Genomic DNA, 24,558 nt, shown 5'->3' on the forward strand with positions numbered 1-24,558 from the left:
ATTCCTAGAGTTTTAAAGATTTTGCTACAACAGTGAGTAGCATCTTTTTATTATGTATTCTTCTTATTTCTAATGTAAAGAAATACTATTTTATAAAATGATCATATATCAAGAATCACACTATTCTAGTAGTTCATTGGTTGACTCTGTTCTTTTTTTAATAATCTTACTTTCTTTAAAGGATGAAAATTTTCTATATTTTTTCTATTTGTTTGTTTGGCTTTTTCTTCTTACAATGTTTGTCAGGATTTTCAGTACCATGCGAAACACTTGTGATGATAATGGGTGTTCCAACCTATTGATCTTTGTTTGTATAAAATGCTTATTTCATTAAGTTTGTTTATTTGATACATATCCACTGTATTACAATTGAGCCATTCATCTTGCAGCTTCATCAACATTAATCAGTTCATTTTCATGATGCTGCTGATTAACCAGCTCTTTCTGCAGTTTCAAGAGTAAGGTTTTTTGAGAAGTGAGCGAGTTCCTTCTGAATGTTTACAAAAACATTACTCATTCTGCAAACCTTTTCATCATTCACAATGTTTATCTTCTTAAGATTAGAGGTAACTGATTTTGCTTTGCCTTTAGACTTAAAGCATTCTTGGTTGGCTATGTGAAATACTGTCTTGGACTTCTGCCCTCTTAGTTTATTCTTGGCCATTGTCTTTGATTTCCGCGTGCAGCTGCTCATGCTTGAGGTGATGCCATGTGCACCCCTATTCACTTATCTTAAATGGAATATATATATGCGTTTGGGTTTTTTTACTGAAAATGATATATGTCACAGGGCTTGTCTCTGCATGTTTTTTACAAAATTTTAAAGAAGTTTTCTTCTGTTCCTAGTCAGCTAAAGATCATAATCATAAACAGGTACTGAACTTTGAAATTTTTTCTGCTTCAACTGAAATTATCATGTATTTTATTAATGTCAAAAAGTATACTGATGGATATTTTTATATTGAACCATCCTTGCATGACTGGGACCCACATGCTTATTCATGGGATATACTTTAGTGCTAACCGAATTCATTTAACCATTGCTTAATTTAGAATTTTGCACCATATTTTTGAATAAAATGAGGACACAGCTGTAATTTTTTTTTGGTTTTTTAATCAGGATTAAACTAATCTAGTAAAATGAGCTGAGAAGGTGTTTCTTCCTCCTAGTTTCTGGAACAACTTGAACAAAACAGAACACTTTTTAAACTTTAGTTGAATGTACCTTAAAATCATTCTGATATGCAGTTTTTCTTAAAGTTGAGGGATTTTTTTCTTAAATTTATTCAAGAAGTCTTTGACTAGCATTTCTAGTTTTTTACATTAGTTAGTATATTCATATTACTCCTCTCTATTTTATGTGTTTATAGAAATTTTTCTGTTACATCTAGATTTTCTAATTTTGTTTGCAAAACTTACTATTTTCAGTCTTGCCAGAAATCTATTTCATTTTTTATGTGGCTGGAATATTACTTTTCGATGATTACTTAACGAAGGATAACTTAGTGACTTAAAGCTGTATTTTTCCAAGTTCTCAACCCCTAAATCAAAATCAGTTTTCCTGGGCTGAAACTAAGGTCAGTGGGACCACGACCCCCCTGAGGCTCCAGAAGGTAATCCATTCCCTGCTTCCTCCAGCTTCTGCAGGTTGCAAACATCCTTTAACTTAGAGTCGCATCACTTCAACCTGGAAAACAAGAAACCGCTTTCCATCTTTATGACTTTTCTTCCCTTTACTTCCCTCACATGCTTCTCTTTATTCGCCAAGTCACTCTTTCTTCTTATAAGGACACTTGTGATTGCATTGAGAGCCTACCTGGATAATTCAGAACAATTCCCTACACACAAAATCCATAATCACATCTGCAAAGAACTTTTTTCTTTTTTTTTTCTTTTGGTACCAGGGATCGTACCTTTTTTCCTATAAGAAACTACTTAAAGGTTCCAGAGATTAGATTTCTAATTTCTTGTATTATTGGAATCATGCTTCACCATATTACAATATTATCTTGGCTCTATTAATCATTAATCTTTGTTATTTTTGGTATTCCAGGTCATCAAATTTTGCTCTTAATTCTCTTTTTACCACCAATTTACAGACCATTGATTCTAACTATCATTCATATTTTTCTGGCATGTCTTTTAGAAGTTTTTCTAGAAAACTTCAATTCAAATTATCTTTCTTTTGAAATATTTAATTGACAAAATAAAACTCTGTGTATTTGTGGAATATAGAGTAGAATTTTGTTCTATCTACACGTTAGAAAGAAGACTCAACCATGCTAACTAACATCTACAACACCTCACCAATTTTTTGTGACAATAATTTTTTTAAATCTCTGCTAGAAGATATATTATGGTAACCATTTCTTATTTCCAATTTGCTTGATTTGAATCCCTGTATTGCTTTCATTGTTTTGTTTTGACTGATTTATATTCTATTCTGTTTTGTTTGATAGTATCAAGTCTGATAGTATAGACAACTACTTTGAAGACAATAAGATACACTACAATTCCCATTGTGGTTTTGCTATTATCTTCTTTTGAAGCCCTCTAATGTCTACATTGTTTTTGTTTTTAATTGGTTTTGTTCTGTACTGTTTTGTTTGATCTTATTATGCCTGATGATATAGGCAATTCTTTTGAAGATAACAAGAGGCATTATGGTAGCTATTATTGATGTCCTTGCATTTTGTTCTTAAGTCATGTACCATGTTCATCCTTTTGTTTTGATTGACTCCATTTTGTTTTGTCTCATTTTATTTCATTCTCTTCAAAATAAATAAATAAATAAAATCTCCACTAGCACTTTTGGAATGTAAAATACATTACCATTAACTGTAGTCATGATATAGTGCAACAGACCAGAAAAATTTATGTGAATCTTTGAGTTGTTCAAACCTTGATTTTAGCCCAGAAGTCTGACCTATATAATGCAAGACAATAAGTTCGTGCTGTTTAGAGTCACTTAGTTTATAGTAATTTGTTAAAGTGACTGTAGTCACTTTGACGTATTCATAAGGTAACGGTCCTAAAGAGCAGAAAGTTCTTGAGAATTTTTGTTCTTTTCCTTTTCTCCCCAGGCAAATCCAGTGTATCTAAGTTTTGCACCATGTTTATCTTTTGCCTCTTTCAGCTCATGTAGGGACTGAAGTGTAAGAGGAGCTCACTCCTTCCAGAGACTATTGCAGACTCCTTTTAGTCCTTGCAAACACACTAACCCCCATACCTGCTGCCGGCCTCTAGACTTCATCTGCTATATTTTAGCTGCATACAATTAGGTATAAATAACTAATAAGAAATATTGTTATTTACCTGAGTAACATTTGCATAGAACATGATAGATCTCAACACTTTTTAAATATGTTATCTTACATGAACTTAACAACAACTTCCCAAGGGGTCATTTTAATGTTGGAGATGGCACAAAAATGTGCATTCTGTTACTCAGTGGTCTCACTTTCAACCAGTTGGATGCTGACTGCTAACATTATGCCCTCGTGGTTTTCTGGGCTTGTTGCATTTGAATTGACTCCTCACCTTGATAAATGACTTGTGTGCCACAATTCCTGCCACATCGGAGCCTGGAATTTTCCAGACTCTGGGAATGAGAAGCCAGTTCCTTAGTCTCAGCACCTTCTTATTCATATCTCTCAGTGTATTTTGCCATAATACAACGTCACCTTTCTGTTTCCCACAATACCACCTCTTACACTCTTCTTGCTTAAAAGAACATCCACTTCCTAATTCCTTTACCTCTTCCTTAATGCCACCCACTTGCATGAAAGATCAAATCCAATGTTACGTAAATAAGCTCCCTTTGCCAGAAATATTTTATACCCAACCTGGACAGTTCCATGCCCTGATGGACATGTCAAATTTCCAAGTTGCAGTTACTCTTAAATTAATATTTCTGCCCATAATGAAGCTCTCAAATAAATTACAAAAATATATTTTCCCAAAATAGACTTTGATCCCAGAATACAGTTCCTAAAATGTTTGTATGACTTCTACAGAAAAAAGTAGGATACCCTCCCCCTTCTGTTTATGAAGGAAGAAAAGGAAAAGAAATCCTGGCCATAAGCATCAAGAGGAGGATGGTGTTGTACACAGGAGTTGTACCTGAAGCCAAGAAGAGCAAAATGATATGTCATAAATACACCACCTTTGAAATTGAGCCAAATGATTATTTTCTGAACACTTTTTCTACAATATTTACTATTTGTCCTCAAAATGGCCTAAGAATGTGGATATCCAAGTTTCACCTTTTGGACAAGAAAGAAGAGCTGAAGCTTTTGTTCAAACTCACGAAATTTAGTGCAAAATCAAAGGTAAATGCTAAGATGTTGTATCATAGACTATCTGGCAGTCTGCAGAATGGCTCCCCTGATGCAGTGTGCAAACTGGAAAACCTCGTGAGGTACCTATTCCCTCTATCAGGATAATGATTCCAAGCCAGGACACACCTAACTTTCCTTCATACGTTTTCTACTTACAGGTCAGCAATGCCAAGGGAAAACCAGAGCCACGTGACCGAATTCCTCCTTCTAGGACTCACCACTGATCCCAAACAACAGCTGTGGCTTTTTGCCAGCTTCCTTGTCATGTACCTTGTCAACATTGTAGGCAACTCAGTCATCATTGCAGCCATCTGGCAGGATGCCCACCTACATACTCCCATGTACTTCCTCCTCTCCAACCTATCCCTGGTAGACATCTGCTTCTCCACTGTCATTGTGCCCCAGATGTTACTGAACATGATGACACAGAGAAAGACTGTCCTCTTTACCCTGTGCCTCACCCAGATGTATTTCTTTGTGGCCTTTGGTATCACAGACAGTTTCCTCCTGGCTGCCATGGCCTTTGACCGCTATGTGGCCATCTGTAACCCACTGCGTTATACCACAATCATGAGCACCAGGTGTTATCTCCTGCTGGTGACTGCATCCTGGGTGGTTTCTCACCTTCACTCACTCATCCACACAATTCTCATGGGCCACCTCTCCTTCTGTGGGCCCAATGTCATCCACCACTTCTTTTGTGATGTCCAGCCATTGCTGACACTCTCCTGCTCAGACACCTCTGTCAATGAGCTTTTGGCCTTCATGGAGGGCTCCTTTGTGATTATGAGCCCTTTTATCTTCATTGTTATCTCTTATGTCTACATCACCTGTGCTGTTCTGAGGGTGCCTTCAGGGGGAGGCAGGTACAAGGTCTTCTCCACCTGTGGCTCTCATCTAACAGTTGTAGCACTATTCTATGGTACCATAATATCCGTGTACATCCGCCCCTCATCTACCTACTCAGTGACAAAGAACCGCGTGGTCACTGTCATCTATACGGTAGTTACTCCCATGCTGAATCCTTTCATTTATAGCCTTAGGAACAAGGATATGAAACATGCCTTGAGAAAATTGGCTAGGAGAACAGAATAAAATATGTGTATTTTATTAGCTCTTGGAGTTAATCATTAGTTCAACAATGAACCTCCATGTCTCTGCCATGGCCACAGTCATACAGGCTGCTCCTAGCCAATACTGAGCATTGCAGAGTTACCGAGATGGACCCCTTCGAGAGAAATACGGGGCTTTCCTAATGGACAATGTTGATTCTAGAATCTCTCATTGGACAAATATTTCTTGGTTCTTAATTGCACATCAAGGCTCTTCCTGCTCCAATCTTCCTTCTTTTCTTCCATAGATCACAAAGCGAGTCAGAAAGATTTCTCACACTGCCTCCCTAATAAATCTCTTAAGCAATGTGGTGGCCAACTTTTCCATAGATTTGACTAAATTAAGGGATGTACAGATAGCTGATAAAACACTTTTTCTGAGCTTATCTCAAATGCTGTTTCTAGAAAATATTATCACTTGAATCTATAGACTGCGTAAAGATCACCCTCACTGTTGTGGGTGGGTATCGTACAATCCACTGAGGACCCTAATAGAACAAAAGGCAGAGGAAAGGTGAATTCAGTCTTTTTCTTGATCTAAGATAGCCATCTTCTGAATTCGAACATCACCATTCATGATTCTCAGTCTTTCAATGTTGAACAGGGACTTACACCACTATCTCCTTGGGTTCCCAGGCCTGGGCGCTGTACTACAGCACCTGTATTCCTGTGGAGAACTCTCACTAATACATAACTCTAATCATATCTTGGTATTGCTCCATGGAAGACATAAGCTAGTGCATTAATCAATGCCCAGTGAAAAATGCTATGCCTGGTACACACTGTGGAGAAACTTGAGCAGGGGTACCAGGAGATTGTGTAAGATGTTTATGGCATAAGTTCAAAATGAACATCTATACTGCTTTCACTTATTGTGGTTTTATAGTTCACTTTAACAATGACGGGGTGTGCTGGTGCACACCTGCAATGTCAGCACATGGGAGGCACAAGTATTGTCATGAGTTCAAGGCCAGCCTGAAATACACAGTGAGATCCTGTCTCAAAAAATAAATAAATGCAATACAATTCAATCTGATTCAAGTGTGATAAACAACAAAATCCCAGTTTCTGACTCCTTTCTGTTGAAACAACAAATCTTGGGCTATCACTAAAGTATCAATAATAGAAAAGAAAACGATAAATTATTGCTATTGTAGAGATGTTCTCCTTAGAAGATGGTGGTATCAAAACGTTTCTCCAATTTGTTTGCAGGAGTTTTTCTTGAGATGAAATAGTACAGAAGACTAGGCCACATTAATTCAGATGTCATTAATGCATTTTTAAGTGACTAACAGGTTTTCCATTTAAGATAATAAATTTTGAATAATGACAAAGATATGAAAACAACATGTTCAACATTAGACTACATAAATACATTATAATACAACCTCACAAATAAATACAAGTTCACAATCCCTTCACCAGTTATGAGATCCAAAAATTAATGAAAAAATATTTTATCAAGTTTCAACAAACTTATTTTGTACCAGTTCCAGACACAGATAATTATGTGGCTATGGTCACAGTTGTTATGAATAACTAAGATCTACGAGTGTTCTTTTCTAAAACTGTAGATATACTGTTTTCTAAAGTGAAAAACCCTGCAGTAGTAGAAATGATAGTATAAACATCTCCTACACAGCACTGAAAAAGAAGGACCTATAACTACGAGTTCCAACATGGGTATGAAAAACATATGGACTGAAAGATGAATCATTTCATTCATGAAAAGGACAAACATGGGCAAATATAATGCATGTCATATGTATATAGTGATAGAAGGTAAAACAATAAAATTGTTCTGGTGTTTTTATACACTTTTTGTATGTTATGCACTATGTTCTTTTAAAAATTATTTTAATAATATTGCCCTTATAACTTCCCTAGATTGTATATATGAGTCATCTCTCTCTTCTGGTATTTCTACCTGGTAGAACTATGGACTTTTGAAAGCAATGATTGTGCTGCCCAATCTATACCAAATCTGTGCTAGGTACACATTATTATTTACTTGCTGGGAGCTGAGAGATTCCCTTAACACAGATTGGAACCTAAATAGAATGTGAGGACTTTGTGGAAGACAAAGGTGGGGAAAGCTGGAGCTCTCCCATTCCTTTGCCCACAGGAAGGGTATGCCCAGGCCTGATTACTCTGAAAGAGAAATATTCCTGACACTTCTGGAACTCACGACTCTTGGACCCAGAGGGGACAGCTAGTCAATTGGACATTTGCCGCATCTTGTCTCTAACCAGAAGGTCTGGGACTGGATCTCAGGAGACACTGCCTGTGAAAAGCCCGTAGATCTTCCAGGCCCCTGTTCCTGAGAACAGATTGCTCCAGATCCAAGCATTTAGTCGTTGTTATGTTAGAAAAGGAAAACGCTTGAGTCTCCCAGCCGTCCTCTTCAGGAGAAGTAGAGAAGGTAGACAAAACAGGAAGGGCAGACTCAGCACCCAGCAATGGTGCTCTGAGGATGAGCAAACTCTCCAGGTAAGACAAGAAGTAAAGACAAAAGCTCTATCTATCTATCTATCTATCTATCTATCTATCTATCATGTCTCTCTCCTATTCTTTTCATCTCCCTCTCTCTGTCTCTCCTAACGTTTCCTCCTTTTCTGCCTCTTCCTCACTTTCAACTAAATAGAGTCTGATTTTCCTACTGTAACTGTGTGGTAAAATTTTCCATGACCTGTTTTATTCTTGCACTCTTCACTCTCAGCCCACTCAGTTATGACAGCATTCAGAATCATTCTGCACCACTGCCCAAGCACAGCAGAGATTCCCATTTACCAAGAATATCAGAGGCCCAGCTGTGACCCATCTTTGTAAATCAATACCTTTTCCATCCCTAACACACACACTGCCAGAACACACACATACACAAGTACACTTTTTCTAGTAAAGATACTACATTCAAGTATCACAAACCTATGAAATTGATAGTTTTCTTATTTTAAAAAGGAAGAGAAAAAGGGGAGACTAAGACTTAAGAAATTTCTTCCCCTTCATCTCCAGTTCATCTTCAGAGACAAAGTCTACAGGACAACTTATTTGATAACCAAAATGCAAAATTCAACCTAACGAGATCTCTCATTATAGTTGGGGCTTCTCACTTCTGGGTATGTTTATGTGCCTTCCCTCAAAACACACCAGTTTACTTCTACAACCTTTGAAAACATCACAGAAAGTAGATGAAAGGCCCTGAATGATATAAATGTTTAGAGTCTACATCTGAGCAATATTTTTTACCCACTGTTCTACTTTAAATGGAAATGAGAGGGCTGGGTATTTAGCTCAGTGGCATAAACACCTGCCTGGCAAGTGCAAGGTCATGAGTTCAATCCTCAGTACCAAAAATAAATATGGAAATGAGAAATCAAACTGCCGTCTCTGACTTTCTGCTCCTGGGCTTCTCTGAACACCCAGAGCAGCAGCCTCTCCTGTTCGGGCTCTTCCTGAGCATGCACCTGACCACCCTGCTGGGAAATATACTCATCATTCTGGCCATTGGCTCTGACCAGCACCTCCACACCCCCATGTACTTCTTCCTGGCCAACCTCTCCTTCATCGATACCTGCTTCACCTGCACCATCATCCCCAAGGTGCTGGTGAACATCCACACACAGCGCCACACCATCTCCCACACTGGGTGCCTTGTGCAGATGTACTTCTTCATGGCATTGACCCTGCTGGATGACTTCCTGCTGGCCGTGATGGCGTATGACCGCTATGTGGCCATCTGTCTCCCTCTGTACTATACCATGATCATGCGTCCCCAGTGCTGCCTTCTTCTGGTAGCTGTATCTTCATTCTGCTCCAACCTGCTGGCCGTTTCCCTCATTCTTCTCGTGGCTCAGTTCTCCTTCTGTGCCTCCCACACCATCCCACACTTTTTCTGTGATGTACCTCCACTCCTCAAGCTTGCCTGTTCAGACACTCATCACTTTCAGGTCACAATGTTAACTGAAGCAGTTCTCTCAGGCATGATTCCACTCACCTGTGTCCTGGTCTCTTATGCTCACATCACACACACCATCCTTAGGATCCCCTCTGCTGGGGGGAAACACAAACTCTTCTCTACTTGTGGCTCTCACTTGACAGTGGTCACTCTTTTCTATGGGACACTTTTTCTCGTGTATTTCCAGCCATCATCGTCCTACTCAGCAGACACTGGAATGACTGCATCTGTGATATACACAATGCTTATCCCAATGCTGAATCCTTTTATCTACAGCCTAAGGAACCGAAACATGAAGGAGGCTTTATGGAGGCTCTTTGGCTTAGAAAAATGCAATACTCGATAAAGGGTACTTCCCCAGAGTGGAGGAAGCAGAACAGCAATTGCATTCATCTATGATTAAGAGGTCTCAGCACACAAGAAATCCTGACAAAATCTGGCAAGGATCAAGAGGCCTGAGCATTTACAGGGAGCATTTCCAATCCCAGATCTGAAAATATCTTACTTATCTGGAGTAACCTCTAATTGAAGAAAGCTGAATCAAAAATATATGCTATTTGCTGGAACTCAAAAAGCAAGAACAATTCTTGGAAGAAACTGAGCACAGCTAGATCAGGAGACTGGAATAAACCACCTATGCAGATTAGGTCTAAGATCCTTAACAGGGAGTGATTATTAGTTGTGAGGACAAGGCCTTGGTTCTTTAGTTTTTAAACTCTGGTTTGCTTTATTGACTGTACTTTATATAATACTCATTATATAAATTTGTAAATCATAAATAAGTAGGAAAAAGAAAACACTATTTTTCATTTAAACAAGTTATTGATATATTATTTTTCTTCTGTCTCTAATTCTAACTTTTTTGTAACATGCTATGAGTGAAATCATATATAGTTTTTCAACTAGTCTTACAAAATGAGTTGTCTCCGTATTTTTATTCATTCTCTTGAAAACTTGGCTCACCAAGATTACATCAGAAGACAGGGTCATGATTCATATAATCTTTCACTGTGGTCAGACGATTAAGGAGTTTCTAAGCTTTCAGTGTTACAAAAAATGATGCAGTGAAAGTTTCTGAAATCTTTTTTATATTTATGGTCCATTGCCATAACTGTTTGAAGAAGTAAGATACCTAAGTAAAATATTCTCGGGCTCTTTATGTATTTTGAAAGTCTACCTTAAGACGTCATAAAAATATTTTTCCAATTAATCTGCCTTTTATCTGTAACCTCTAGGATTTTGATGTTAAAGTTTTCTCCTTAATAATTATTAATATGATAGTTAATGATAGTGAAGGCCTCTAATTCCAACAATCTAATAGGTTACAGCAAAAAAGTCAAAATTTCAAGCGCAGCCTAGACAATTTAGTGATTTAGTCAGACATTGTCTCAAAATTTAAAAAAAAATTATAAGGTTGGAATGTAGCTCTGCATGAAGGACTTAGATTAATCCTAGCACCACTGAAAAAAAGAATGAAAGAAAGAAAAGAAAGGCCAAAGTGCTATTTCTATGATTTTATTTTCATTTCTTTGATTATTGGTGATGGAACTATTTTCCTGTATCTGTTAACCAAACTTTTTAACTCTCCTATTGTTTGTTCATGTCATCCTCTCATTATCTGAGGAGGGAGAATTATTGAATTATATAGGCTTTTTTCACATCAAACATATTATTATCTTTGTCTTCTCTGTCTTGCTAAGTGACTCAGTTCCTTCCTTTGTAATTTTCTTCTGGAAGGTAGTTTTTATCTTTATATTATTTTATCTTGTATATTATCAAGTCAACTTGTCTTCCAGAGCTTTAACTTAAAAATGCTTCTCTATGTGGAATTTATGCATATAGTCAACACTTTTTATTTCCTAGGGGAATATATTATTTTTAATATAATTATGTATTACTTTAAAAAGAAATCATATCACTAAAGTGGTTCTCTCTCAACATATCGCTTGTACTTTTTAGAAATTATTATTCTGCATCTTGTGTGATGTTACTCAGAATTATAACTATTGACTACCTCTGGACAGGGATGTAAAGAGGAACATTGGTGTTGGTCATGCTCTGTTTCACAGCCTGGGTGGTGGGGATCTGATAGTGTTCCTTTTGAAAAAGTCATTACAGAATGCATGAGTGGTATTGTACATTTTCTGTATACTTCACCAAATATTTAGGTATGTAAAAAGAGAGAAAGATTATAAACAAGAAAATTTGTAAGACATAAAAATATGAGTGTCTCTATAATCTTAAACATATACTTGGATATATTATTACAAAGATTCACGTGATAAGAATAAAACCTTTCACTCACTAGGAAACTATAACAATCTACATTTTTTAGGAATGGAAGAGTCACAAATATTCATAAAGAAAAATTAATAGAAGAAGGATAAATAGAGAAATCCATTCTTATTGTGATATTTTAATACATTCATGGTAATTGATTGAACAGGTTATTTTAAATTCAGTAATGATACAGGTTGTGACATAATTATCAATGTTCACCTAATGAACATGGATAGAACATTATACTTAACACTTGCAGAGAACATAATCTTTAGAAAACTGCAAAACTTGCTCACTGACTGAGCCATAAAACAAACTCAAAAAATATCAAATTATGCAGATTTGTGCATCCAGATACAGTTCTGTGAAAAATTATAACAAAATATAACTAAAAATCTCTACATTTGTGATAACTGGGAAGCCAGCTAGGAATAATGTAGAAGTAAAATAAGTCATAATGGCTACTAGAATAATATTTTTTCACCTGAACAAAGACCAACACAGGAAATTTACAACATTACATGCAAATGTTAGCAAAAAAATAAAGATTGCAAAATAGTGAGCTAAACTTCCATCTTAGGATGTTATAAAAAGAACAATAAAATCAAGAAAAATAAAATAAAAGTAAAACATGAAAGCAAATCATAACATCCTAGAATAAAATATGAGAGAAAGGACAGCTAATAAAGCATTACTTCTTGAAAAGATAATTTACATTCCTCTGGTGAAGTGAGTATATGGGGAAAATATCAATAACTTGTATTAGAAATAAAAAGTAACATATCTGATAGTTAAATAAAGAATTTTTTGGATAACTCTAAACAAATAATTCTAAATTTCTCATTAAATAAAATTCTAGAAAATTAATTCATCAAAACTAAGAAGTAATAGAAAACCTGCATGAATTTATAACTGTTGAAAAAGTTCAATCAGTAAACAAAATCAATTCCTCAAAGAAAATTTCAGGTCCAAATGGCTATAATGGTGAGTTTTATAAACAATCCAAGAAAACTATCACTTCTACCTTGCAAAAGCTTTTTAAAAATAAGAAATAAGGGAGGACACATCTTGTTCTGACTGATTTTATTATATTCTGTTTTGTTTAATAGTATCAAATTTGAGGGTATAGGCAACCACTTTGAAGGCAACAAGATATTCTATGATGCCCATTATGGTTTGACTATTATCTTCTTTGGAAGTCCTGTAAGGTCTCCAATGTGGGTTTTATTGGTCTTGTTCTGTACTGTTTTGTTCAATTCTCTTATACGAGATGATACAGGCAACTCTTTTTAAGATAGCAAGAGGCATAATGATAACCATTGTTGATCACCTGGTAATCTCTATTTACATTATATACTATGTCCATCCTCCTGTTCTAACTGACTCTGTTTTGCTTTGTCACATTGGGGGTTTTTTTGTTCTGCTTTGTTTTGTTTTGTTTTTTGTTTTGTTTTTCCTCTTCAAAGAAAAAGTTATAAGAACTATGGGAGTAATAAAAACCAAAATGTGTAATTGTTATTGTAAAAAAGAGAGGAAAGAAAGTGATCTAAAGGATATAACTGCATGTATATTTAAGTGTGTAGGATAGAAAACTGTATTACTGAGTATTTGTTGGATCATTGAACAGAGCTTTGTATGCTTTAATGTCCACTTTGTATGCTTTAATTTTGTAATCTGGACAACTGCTTCTGAGATGATAATATGTGATCTATTAACTAATGATTTCTTACTGTATATTTTTTCTCTTGAAATTCTGTATTACTTGTACCATTTTACTGTTTTGTTTTGTTTTGTTTTTCTCTTTAAATAAAAAATTAAAAAAAAAAGATATAAGGGAGGATCCAGCAACTCTCCTCATGAGATCAGCATCACTTCCATACTCAACAGGCAATGAGAACATGGCAAAAAATGAGAAACGGGCAAATCTCACTCATTACTATAAATTTCCCAACCCAAAGTCAGTTATTAGAGCACAGTTGCAATACAGTAGAATGTATATTAAATCATAACCAATAGAGTTTCCCCAGAAATGCAAAATTAATAAAACATTATACTTAAAAATCAATTAAAGTAGCAGCAAGGAAGCTGTGTGGTGTCACTGTGAGCCAGCGTGGGTCCTTCCGGCCAGGGAGAAGCAGCAAGGAAGCCACCCCGGAGCCCCGCCGCACTATCTGTGGGAGCCCAGACGGGACACAGGTAAGATGATAACCACCGAGTAACTGAAGTAGGGAAGCAGCCTGACATTTACATTGTCTGACTGACTTTGCAGGCCTGGGGTCGGTGCTCAGGGCAACTATTTAGAAGATAGCAATATGCAATATCATAACGATATGGATTTCCTATGTCGTATTACCATTTTGTTTTGTTTCATTTTACTGTTCTGTTTTACCACTTTTAAAATAAAAAATCAATTAAAATAAGCGTATATAGTACACAATGATGATAAACTACTAGTTCTCACTACAACGATTTCACACTCTACTTGGAGTCACATCCAGGACAGGAGGGTGGAAAAAAATAAAAGACATAAGTACTACAAAGGAAAAAGCAAAACTACATTTTATTCACAAATGACATTTTCACATTTTGCAATTTAAAAGAGTATATAAAGGCAGGTGCACCTGCATTTATACTTAGGTGACTTTTGTAAAAATCGAAAATAATAATCTTCCTTACATCACAACAAATACAAAAATCAGTTTCAGGGTTGAAGGGTGGTCTTTGTGGTGGAACACTTACCTATTATGTGCAAAATTCCGAGTTCAAAACGTAGGGCTCAGGGAGAGGAGAAGAGAGGAGAGGAGAGGAGAGGAGAGGAGGCTGGGTTGGGCAGGGTGAGTCCAGGAGAGAAGGGAATGGAAGGGAAGACAGGAAAAGAGAAGGAAAAATCAATTTCAGGTGGGTTAAAGAATTGTGAGCTCAGGGGGGCAGCGCTGAGGAGGACCCGCTGCTGCCTCTGCAGCTGGAGCCAGAAGGAGGGCGCAAGTCTGCAAGCTGAGAACATTCCAGAGTCCACACTGCTTTCGGGAGCATCTCTAGGAATCCCCCAGCCTTATTCCAAGAGACGCAAGATGGCTGAACTCAATACTCATGTGAACGTCAAGGCAAATATCTGCGCAGTTAAGTCAGTAGTTACCAACGAAAGCAATCACGAAATAGTCCTGCGGCTACAGCAGTTTGATTCTAATCTGGATAAAGCTGTCCAGGCCTTCATCAATGGCAGTGCAATTCAAGTTCTCAAAGAATGGAATATGACAGGAGAAAAGAATAATAAAAGAAAAAGAAGCAATCTAAGCCGCATCAAGGCAACCAAGATGCCAAGGACAAGGCAGAGAGGCCGAAGGTGGGGTCCACGCCGTGGCAGCCCCCGGTGCTACTGCCAGGTGCAGAGCAGCCTGGCCTGCGGCTGTGAGGAGGACAACCTGGACAGAGGCTCGCCCTGCCCCCCACCCTCCAACACCCCACCCTCACCCCCCTCGCCCAGCAGAAGATCTCCATCTCAAGGAGCCTCTCAAGGCACTGCACCGGCTGGCAGAAAGCGGCAGCTACTACAGCAGAAACTGTCCTTAGATGAGAACCCCAAACCTATTCATGGAACTGCAAAGAGGTCATATGGCCCACAGCGGTCAGCTGAGCATCCCTGGGGCCCAGCAAGCCCAAGGCAAAAACATCTGTTAAGTCCAATGCCCCTACGGCTCATCTTGAGATAAAACCAAATGCATTGGTGAAAAAAAAAAAAAAAGAGAGAGGCTCAAATACTGAAAAATCAGTGAAGGATTTGCAACGCTGCACTGTTTCCCTACCCAGTTACAGAGTCAGGGTCAAGGAGGAAGTGGACAGCTCTGTGAGGGAGATCAAGGCCGCTTTTGCTGAGTTGCACAACTGCATCGTTGACAAAGAAGTTTCATTAGGTGGCAGAAATGGACAAAATAAAAGAAGCCACTTCAGTTAACTCACATTTATTAAATTCGACTCCTCTTTGAAGCTTGATGCTTAAATTCACCGCAGCACCTTGAACCATATCTGTACATTTAATAGGTCTGACTTTTTCAAGCACTGCAGGGGCCTGACAAAGCTGACTCACAAACCTAATGGATAAGACACTTCTACTTTTAAACAATGTGTAGGTTAATAATTCAGATTTAGAGATGTACTGAATGTCATTTTCTTAAAATTCTCCAGTTCTGGGGCTGGAGGTTTAGCTCAGCGGCATAAGCGCCTGCCTTGCAAGTAGACAGTCGTGAGTTCGATCCCTGGTACCAGTAAAAAGGAAAAAGACAAAAAAAAAAAAATTCTCCAGTTCTGTCTACAAACCTCATCGGATATGCTGGCACCTGCCAACTTAAACTGCAAAAGAAAACCAATTCCATAATTTAAATTAAAATTACAAGCTAGATTATTAATGTACCAAATTCCCTGTTAATATAGAAAACACACTCAAATCATCTGATCATTGCAAAACTTTTCCAAACTTTCACACAAAATATGAAAAAAAAAGAATTGTAAAAGGTGAAATTAAGGGCTGGAGGTTTAGCTCAGTGGCATAAATGCCTGCCTTGGAAGCAGGCAGTTGTGAGTTCGATCCCTGGTACCGATAAAAAGGAAAAAGACAAAAAAAAAAAAAAAGGAAATTAAAAATTTTTTAATAAATAATACTAGAAAATATCTTCCTGAACTCAGATAACAGACTTCTACATAATCCAGACATAAAGCTAGGAATAGATAACAGTGATGAATTTGATAAATTAAAATAAAAAACATTTAGGAAACAGCTCTGTAAAAAGAGTAAAAGGTAAGTCATAAAGATAGAAAAAATATTTGTAGTACATATAGTCAGCAAAAGACTAGTACCTAGGACATTTAAATAGCTTTACAAATAAATAAGAATAAAATAAAAACTAAAACAAATTGAAAAAAGTTTAATAATCATTTTTGAAATTAGGAAATAAAATTGTTGGTCAGTATTTTAACAGTGGTTTCACTCTCAAAAACTAAGATGGGGGGGGCTGGGGATTTAGCTCAGCAGCATAAGCACCTGCCTTGCAAGCAGACAGTCGTGAGTTCGATCCCCAGTACCAATAAAAAGGAAAAAAACCAAAAAAAAAAAAAAAAAAAAAAAAAAAACTAAGATGGCGGATAGATAACAGCAAGCTACAGAGGCTACCTGACATAGTCAACTTAGAATTCAACATAATACAGGGTGGGAAGTCCCAAACAAAGGGAGATAAATCCTCTTGTCCCAAGAAGAAACTAAGGTGAGAAGAACCAATCAAACATACAGTCGCAGTGCTACTATTGAAACAACTAAAGTGCTCCTGCTGTAGTGCCAGAACTTGAGGGACAGTGACTTACCGAGCAGTCCAGGCTCCCACCGCTTTGACTTACTGGAAACGTAGTCACACTGGGGTCAGGGGACAGTGAGCCAAACAGAGAGCTGAGCTGGCGGGGAACCTGCATGGACCTGTGCAGTTGACTGACCCAGAGGGGAGGCAGCGCACACTAATGCAGTGAAGGCCTCTGCAGCTTGACTGATCCAGAGGGTAGGCAGTGCACGCTAATACAGTGAAGTCCTCTGCAGATTAACTGACCCTAAGGGGAGGCATGCACACTAACGCAGTGAAGGCCTCTGCAGGTTGACTGATCCAGAGGGCAGGGGCCAGCATATGCTGCGCTTGTTTACAGCTCACTAGCACACTGCAAGTGGGAAGGGTCATCTAGCCAGCATGATTCAGAAGAACTGTAACCAACAAAGAAAGAAACTGGGTCTCCTGGAAGAAACAAAAAAGGTGGGAAGAGGAAGCAACAACAAAAAGTTCCCAGGTCCCAACCCTGAGAACATTGGCCCAGGATAGGTAAATACAAAGGAGAATGAGAACAGCAAACATGCAATATCAGACACGGCACTAGTGGACATAAAGAGATATCTTCGGGACCTCACAGATAAGTTCAAAAGGGAAATAGTTAGCCAAGTAAAGCAAGATATAAGAAGATTAATAAAAGAGATGCTAAGCACCCCTCAAGAAGTCACAAATGGAAGAATGGAGGAACTCAAACAAAGGAGAGAACCATTTGATGAAGAATATAAAGAAAATATAGAATACATGAAACAGATTCAAAGAGATTACCAGGAAATTAAAAACTTTATGGAAGGATGGCAAAACTGCTTGAAAGAAACTAAGGATAGATTATCCAAACTGGAGAACAGGTTTGCAATGTGGAATTATGAAAGGAAAAACATTTTAAAAATAACAAAGGAACAAGCAGTAATAATACAAAAGCTAGAGGATAACCAAAGGATCTATAACATGAGAATAAAGAATGTGAATGTAGAAGCATGGGTACAAACAAAGGAACTACAAAGGCTATTTATAGAAATAATTAAGGAAAACTTCCCAAACATAGGAAAAGGAAATGACATTCTGATATATGAGGCATACAGAACTCCAGCCACATACAACCAAAACAGAGCCACACCCAGGCATATAATAATCAAGATCCCAGAAATTTAATATAAGAACAGAATAGTAAAAGCTGTGAGAGACAAGCTGGGTGTGGTGGCTCACGCCTGTAATCCCAGTACTCCGGAGGCTGAGGCAGAAGGATCATTGTGAGTTCAAGACTAGCCTAGGCTACAAAGTGAGCTCAAGGCCAGCCTGAACTGCACAGTGAGACCTGTCTCAAAAAGACAAAAAAAAAAAAAGCTGTTAGAGACAAGAAACAGATCACCTATAAAGGAAGGGCCATTAGAATCACGGGAGACTTCTTGACACAAACCATCAAGTCAAGAAGAGCCTGGAACAAAATATTCCAAGCCCAGAAAGAAAATAACCTCTAGGCGCCTGGCCATAGGTCTGCAGAGGAGGAGCTGGGCAGATCTGGGGTGCCCTCACTGGCCTCTCTGCGTGTCTGGAGGACTCTGGATTTCTGCGCCCAGACTGCTGGAGTTCCCTCAGGCTTCCAGGTGCAGTGAAGGAGAGAGGTGGGTTTGAGGCTTCCACATCAGCCTCCCCATTCCCGGCTTCATTTGGAGACCTGCTGAGCTCCCGATAGGTGGGCTGGCCCACACTACCAGCCTAGCCCAGCCTGTTTAGCTGCCGTGCCTGGCCATAGGTCTGCAGAGGAGGAGCTGGGCAGATCTGGGGTGCCCTCACTGGCCTCTCTGCGTGTCTGGAGGACTGTGGATATCTCTGCAACCAGGGAGGGTCCACAGGTTCCTGAAGCACTGCGGCCTGTGGTGAGTACCCTAACCCGGCTGCGATTGAAGAACTGTGGAGCTTCCAAGGGGCAGGTGGGCGCACAGTGTCCCTGAGGCCCAGCTTGTCTGGAACTGCGGAGTTCTGAGCAGGCAGAGGAGGGCCACTGGTTCTGTAGGCCTAATGGCTTGGAGTAGCTTGGCGCCAGAGTCCCAGTAGCTCCAAACATAGAAGGGGATTTTCAACAGATCCTGAGGAAGCTTTCAAATGACACTTGAAACACAGAAATATAGGAAAATGACAAAACGAAAGACAAAATTACAACCTCAAACCTCCAGCCCATCTCAAGAAACCCTAGGAGTGATGTATATAGAAGAAAATATATCCGATCCACCTCATATATCGGACACAATAGCCACTGAAATTGACAAGCAACTCCAGGAAGCTTTAAAGAAATTCAAACTCGAAATAATCTCCCAGATAAAAGAAGAAATGATAAAAGAAATGAAAGAGATTCTAAATATATCTAAAGAAAACACAGATAAAAAATTGGAGGAACTAAACAAAAAGATAGAATCCCTAGACAAGCAATATAAGAAACAAACAGAATACATAATGCAGATGCACAGAGATATACAGGAAATAAAAAACTCCACTGAAAGTTGTAAAAACTGCCTTAATGAAAGTGAAGATAGAATTTCAGACCTTGAAGACAGGATTGCAGCTAGTGAACAGGAAAGGAAAGATCTTTTGAAAATAACAAGGAACCAGGAAACAACAATTCAACAACTGCAAGATGATGCAAAGAAGAATAACATAAGAATGATAGGGATTAATGAAAGAGAGGGAGACAACATGAAGGATGTCAGGAGGATATTTAGAGAAGTAATAGCTGAAAATTTCCCAAGCATGAGATCAGAAACTGACATCAGGATCAGTGAAGCATATAGAACTCCAAACAGTCATAACCAAAATAAAACTACACCCAGACATATAATAGTCACCATCCCAGAAATCCAACACAAGAATAGATTATTAAAAGCTGTCAGAGAGAAAAGACAAATCACTTATAAAGGAAAACCTATCAGAATCACAGCAGACTTCTCAGCACAAACGATAAAGTCAAGAAGAGCATGGAGTGAAGTATTCCAGATCCTAAAGCAAAATGATTTCCAACCAAGACTGATATATCCTGCAAAACTATCATTCAAAATAGATGGTGCAATACGATACTTCCATGACAAAGAACAGCTGAAGAACTTCATGAACACCAAACCAACCCTGCAAAAAATATTGAAAGACAGTTTAGATACACAAAGGAAAAAACCACTAAGCAAAGCAAATAATTAAACAGAACCGAAAGATAAAGATGCAACAGCAGAGAGATAACATTCCTACAATTAACCAGCATTTAACAGTAATAACCATTAATGAAATGGTCTCAATGCACCAATCAAAAGAAACAGACTAGCAGAATGGATCAAGAAACAAAATCCAACAATATGCTGTTTACAGGAAACCCATCTAACCCAGAAAGATACTCACAGACTGAAAGTCAAAGGATGGAAAACAATTCTTCATGCAGCAGGAATCCAAAAAAAGGCAGGAGTAGCCATTCTGTTTGCAGACAACGTGAACTTTAAACCAACAATGACCATAAAGGACAAAGAAGGTCACTACATACTCGTAAGGGGAAAACTCCAAGAGGAAGAGATAACTATCTGAAATATATACGCACCAAACTCCAGAGCACCCAGTTATATAAAACAATTATTAACAGAAATGAAAACTCAAATTATCAGTAACACAATTGTAACAGGAGACCTTAATACACCACTGACACCAAGGGACAGATCAACCAGACAGAAAATGAGCAAAGAAATAACAGAACTGAATCACACCTGTGAACAAATGGGTTTGATAGACATATACAGAATGTTCCACCCAACAACATCAGAATACACATTCTTCTCAGCAGTACATGGATCATTTTCTAAAATAGACCATATATTAGCTCACAGAACATATTTAAGCAAATGCAAAAGAGTTGAAATCATCCCTTGCATATTATCGGATCATAGCGCTCTGAAATTAGAAATTAATGACAAAGGATACTGCAAAAATTCCACAAACACATGGAAACTAAATAACGCACTCTTGAGTAATCAGTGGGTCACAGAAGAAATTAAAGAAGAAATTAAACAATACCTAAAAGAAAATGAAAATGCAGATACAACTTACCGGAATCTGTGGGATGCAATGAAAGCCGTTCTGAGAGGAAAATTTATTGCACTGAGTACCCACATCAGGAAAACAGAACGAATACAAATAAATAACTTGATGCTACACCTCAAACAGCTAGAAAAAGAAGAGCAAGTCAAGCCCAAAGCCAAAAGAAGAGAGGAAATTATAAAATCAGAGCAGAAATCAATGCAATAGAGACTAAGAAAACAATCCAAAGAATCAACGAATCAAAGAGTTGATTCTTTGAAAGAATAAATAAAATCGATAAGCCCCTAGCCAACCTTTTTAAAAAAAGGGAAGAAAAAGCTCAAATTCATGCAATAAGAAATGAAAAAGGAGAAATCACTACAGACCCAATAGAAATACAGAGGATCATCAACACCTATTTCGAAAACCTCTACTCTCAAAAGTTTGATAACACAGAAGAAATAGACAGATTCTTAGAAGCATATGAAGTACCAAAGCTAGATCAAGAGGATATAAAACTGTTGAATAACCCAATCTCTGCTAATGAAATTGAAAATGTAATTGGGTCCTTGCCCACCAAGAAGAGCCCAGGCCCAGATGGATTCACTGCAGAATTCTACAAGAAATATAAAGAAGACCTAATGCCGACACTCCTCAAACTATTCAATGAAATTGAAAGGGAAGCAATCCTTCCTAAGTCATTCCTGGAAGCAAATATTACTCTAGTACCAAAACCTGAGAAAGACCCAACTATAAAAGAGAACTATAGACCGATCTCCCTAATGAACACAGATGCAAAAATCCTCAATAAAATATTGGCAAATAGGATCCAGCAAATCATCAAGAAGATTATACACCATGACCAGGTGGGATTCATCCCAGGAATGCAAGGATGGTTCAACATACGCAAATCAATAAATGTAATCCACCATATCAATAAAGCCAAAAATAAGAATCACATGATCATCTCTATAGATGCAGAAAAAGCCTTCGATAAGGTCCAACACTTATTCATGATAAGAACTTTACAGAAAATTGGAATAAATGGTCTTTACCTCAATATAATAAAGGCCATTTATGACAAACCAACAGCCAGCATCATACTAAATGGCCAAAAATTGAAAGCCTTTACTTTAAAATCGGGTACAAGACAAGGATGTCCTTTATCACCACTCCTATTTAATATAGTACTGGAAGTACTAGCCAGAGCAATTAGGCAAGAAAGAGAAATAAAAGGGGTAAAGATAGGAAAAGAAGAAGTTAAATTATCATTGTTTGCAGATGACATGATACTCTACATAGAAGACCCCCTAAACTCCATTGAAATACTCTTAGATACAATAAATAAATTCAGTAATGTGGCTGGATACAAAATCAATACTCAGAAATCAATAGCATTCCTATACACGAACAACAAAATTACAGAGAGGGAAATAAGAGAAACTGGACTATTCACATTAGCAAGAAAAAAATGAAATATTTAGGAATTACTCTTACGAAAGAAGTGAAAGACTTATACAGTGAAAATTATAATACACTGAAAAAGGAAATTGAAGATGATCTCAGAAAATGGAAAGACATCCCTTGCTCATGGATAGGAAGAACAAACATTGTGAAAATGGCCATTCTCCCAAAACTGTTATACAGATTCAATGCAATCCCAATAGAAATACCATCAACATACCTTATAGATCTAGAGAAATCACTCCTAAATTTCATCTGGAACCAGAAGAGACCTAGAATCGCAAAAGCAATTCTAAGCAGCAAAGACAAAGCAGGAGGCATCACAATCCCTGACTTGAAGTTATACTACAAAGCAACAGTAGTAAAATCAACATGGTATTGGAATCAAAACAGACCTGAAGATCAGTGGAATAGATTAGAAGATACAACCACAACTACGAACACACTCAACCAACTTATTTTTGATAAAGGAGCCAAGCAGGTTCACTGGAAGAACGACAGTCTCTTTAATAAATGGTGCTGGAAAAACTGGCTCTCCATTTGCCGAAAACTAAAGCTAGACCCATGTCTATCACCATGTACTAAATTAAAATCTAAATGGGTCAAAGATCTGAATATTAAAACAGAAACACTAAATCTATTGGAAGACAAAATAGGTAGAAACCTTGGAGACATAGGAGTAGGTAAAGAATTCATGAACAGGACTCAAACCGCACGGGAAATACTTCCCAGAATCAATAACTGGGACCACTTCTTATTAAAAAGTTTCTGCATGTCAAAAGAAATCTCCAGCATAGTGAAAAGAAAACCCACAAACTGGGAAAAGATTTTAGTGAACTCTCTCTCAGACAAGGGCCTCTTGTCTAAAACATACAAAGAATTAAAGAAACTCAGACCTCCGAAATTCAAAGATCCAATCCAAAAATGGGCATCTGAGATGAATATGCAATTCTCAGATGAAGAAATGCAAATGGCAAATAAATACATGAAAAAATGCTCATCATCATTGGTCATTAGAGAAATGCAAATTAAAACCACACTGAGATACCATCTCACTCCTGAAAGAATGGCCAGGATCAAGAAAACCGACAACAAATGCTGGAGAGGCTGTGGGGAAAAAGGAACTCTCCTGCACTGCTGATGGGAGTGTAGACTGGTACAGCCTTTGTGGAGATCTGTCTGGAGATTTCTCAAAAAGTTGGGACTGGAAATCCCTTTTATTCCAGCTATTCCACTTCTAAGCATATTCCCAGAAGAACTGAAAGCATCATACCACAGTGATATATGTGCACCTATGTTTATAGCAGCACAATTTGTAATCGCCAGATCTTGGAAACAACCCAAGTGCCCATCAACTGAGGAATGGATAAAAAAGTTGTGGTATTTCTATACAATGGAGTATTATTCAGCTATAAAGAAGGACCACATTGAGATATTTATCAATAAATGGGCGCAGCTTGAGACCATACTCATAAGTGAAATAAATCAATCTCGCATGTGTGAATACCGAATAGTTTCCCTAATGTAAGTAATGATTCAAATATATAAAAATATGTGGTAACCATGATTCCCCATTAGGTGGCCTTGAAGCCTTATAAAGTTTTCACTCATTAATTAGAAAGGCTTTTTTCTGGGCTTCTTGATATGAAAATGTTTGAAGCTAGAGTATATGACATTTTATCCAAATATTTCAAGGAAAAAGACACTATGGTAACTACTATTAAGTCAGGTTATAAGGTGGTGAAGTACTAGGTTATTGAAACAGTCATGCTGCGACCTCTATTGCTATATTGTTATGTCCTGTTTTATCTCAATCTCCCCCTTATTGTTTCAAAAAAAATTATTTAGTCATTTCTTATGTTTGTCTTAATTAAAGAAAAAATTCAAAAAAATTAGGATATATAAATAGTAACTCTTTTCGATTTCCTATTAACTTGTTTTGAAGTCCTGTAGTACTCCCACGATCTTGTTTTGACTGATTAGACTCTGTTCCATTCTAT

The 24,558-nt window shown here is 37.6% G+C and overlaps 2 protein-coding genes and 1 pseudogene across 2 annotated transcripts; 2 read left to right on the plus strand and 1 right to left on the minus strand.

The window, feature by feature from the left end:
* Nucleotides 1-363: 363 nt before the first annotated feature.
* On the minus strand, nt 364-664 carry LOC100715140 (ribosomal biogenesis factor-like; annotated as a pseudogene).
* A 3,841-nt stretch (nt 665-4,505) lies between these two features.
* Nucleotides 4,506-5,435, plus strand: LOC100714676 (olfactory receptor 1L6-like). The gene has a single exon (XM_003470802.1). It carries the CDS (start codon nt 4,506-4,508, stop codon nt 5,433-5,435), a length of 930 nt encoding a protein of 309 aa, XP_003470850.1.
* A 3,379-nt stretch (nt 5,436-8,814) lies between these two features.
* On the plus strand, nt 8,815-9,756 carry LOC100732387 (olfactory receptor-like protein OLF4). Its single transcript, XM_063256309.1, has one exon. The coding sequence runs from the start codon at nt 8,815-8,817 to the stop codon at nt 9,754-9,756; it is 942 nt and encodes a 313-aa protein (XP_063112379.1).
* Nucleotides 9,757-24,558: the final 14,802 nt, after the last annotated feature.

Source organism: Cavia porcellus, unplaced genomic scaffold, assembly GCF_034190915.1.
Source record: "Cavia porcellus strain 051 isolate PalLab524CR breed Dunkin Hartley unplaced genomic scaffold, mCavPor4.1 scaffold_1, whole genome shotgun sequence".
Classification (NCBI taxonomy): domain Eukaryota; kingdom Metazoa; phylum Chordata; class Mammalia; order Rodentia; family Caviidae; genus Cavia; species Cavia porcellus.

Excerpts from the sequence above, each read along its gene's own strand:
- LOC100714676 (XM_003470802.1), top strand. The coding sequence starts at position 4,506 with ATGCCAAGGGAAAACCAGAGCCACGTGACCGAATTCCTCCTTCTAGGA.
- LOC100732387 (XM_063256309.1), top strand. The coding sequence starts at position 8,815 with ATGGAAATGAGAAATCAAACTGCCGTCTCTGACTTTCTGCTCCTGGGC.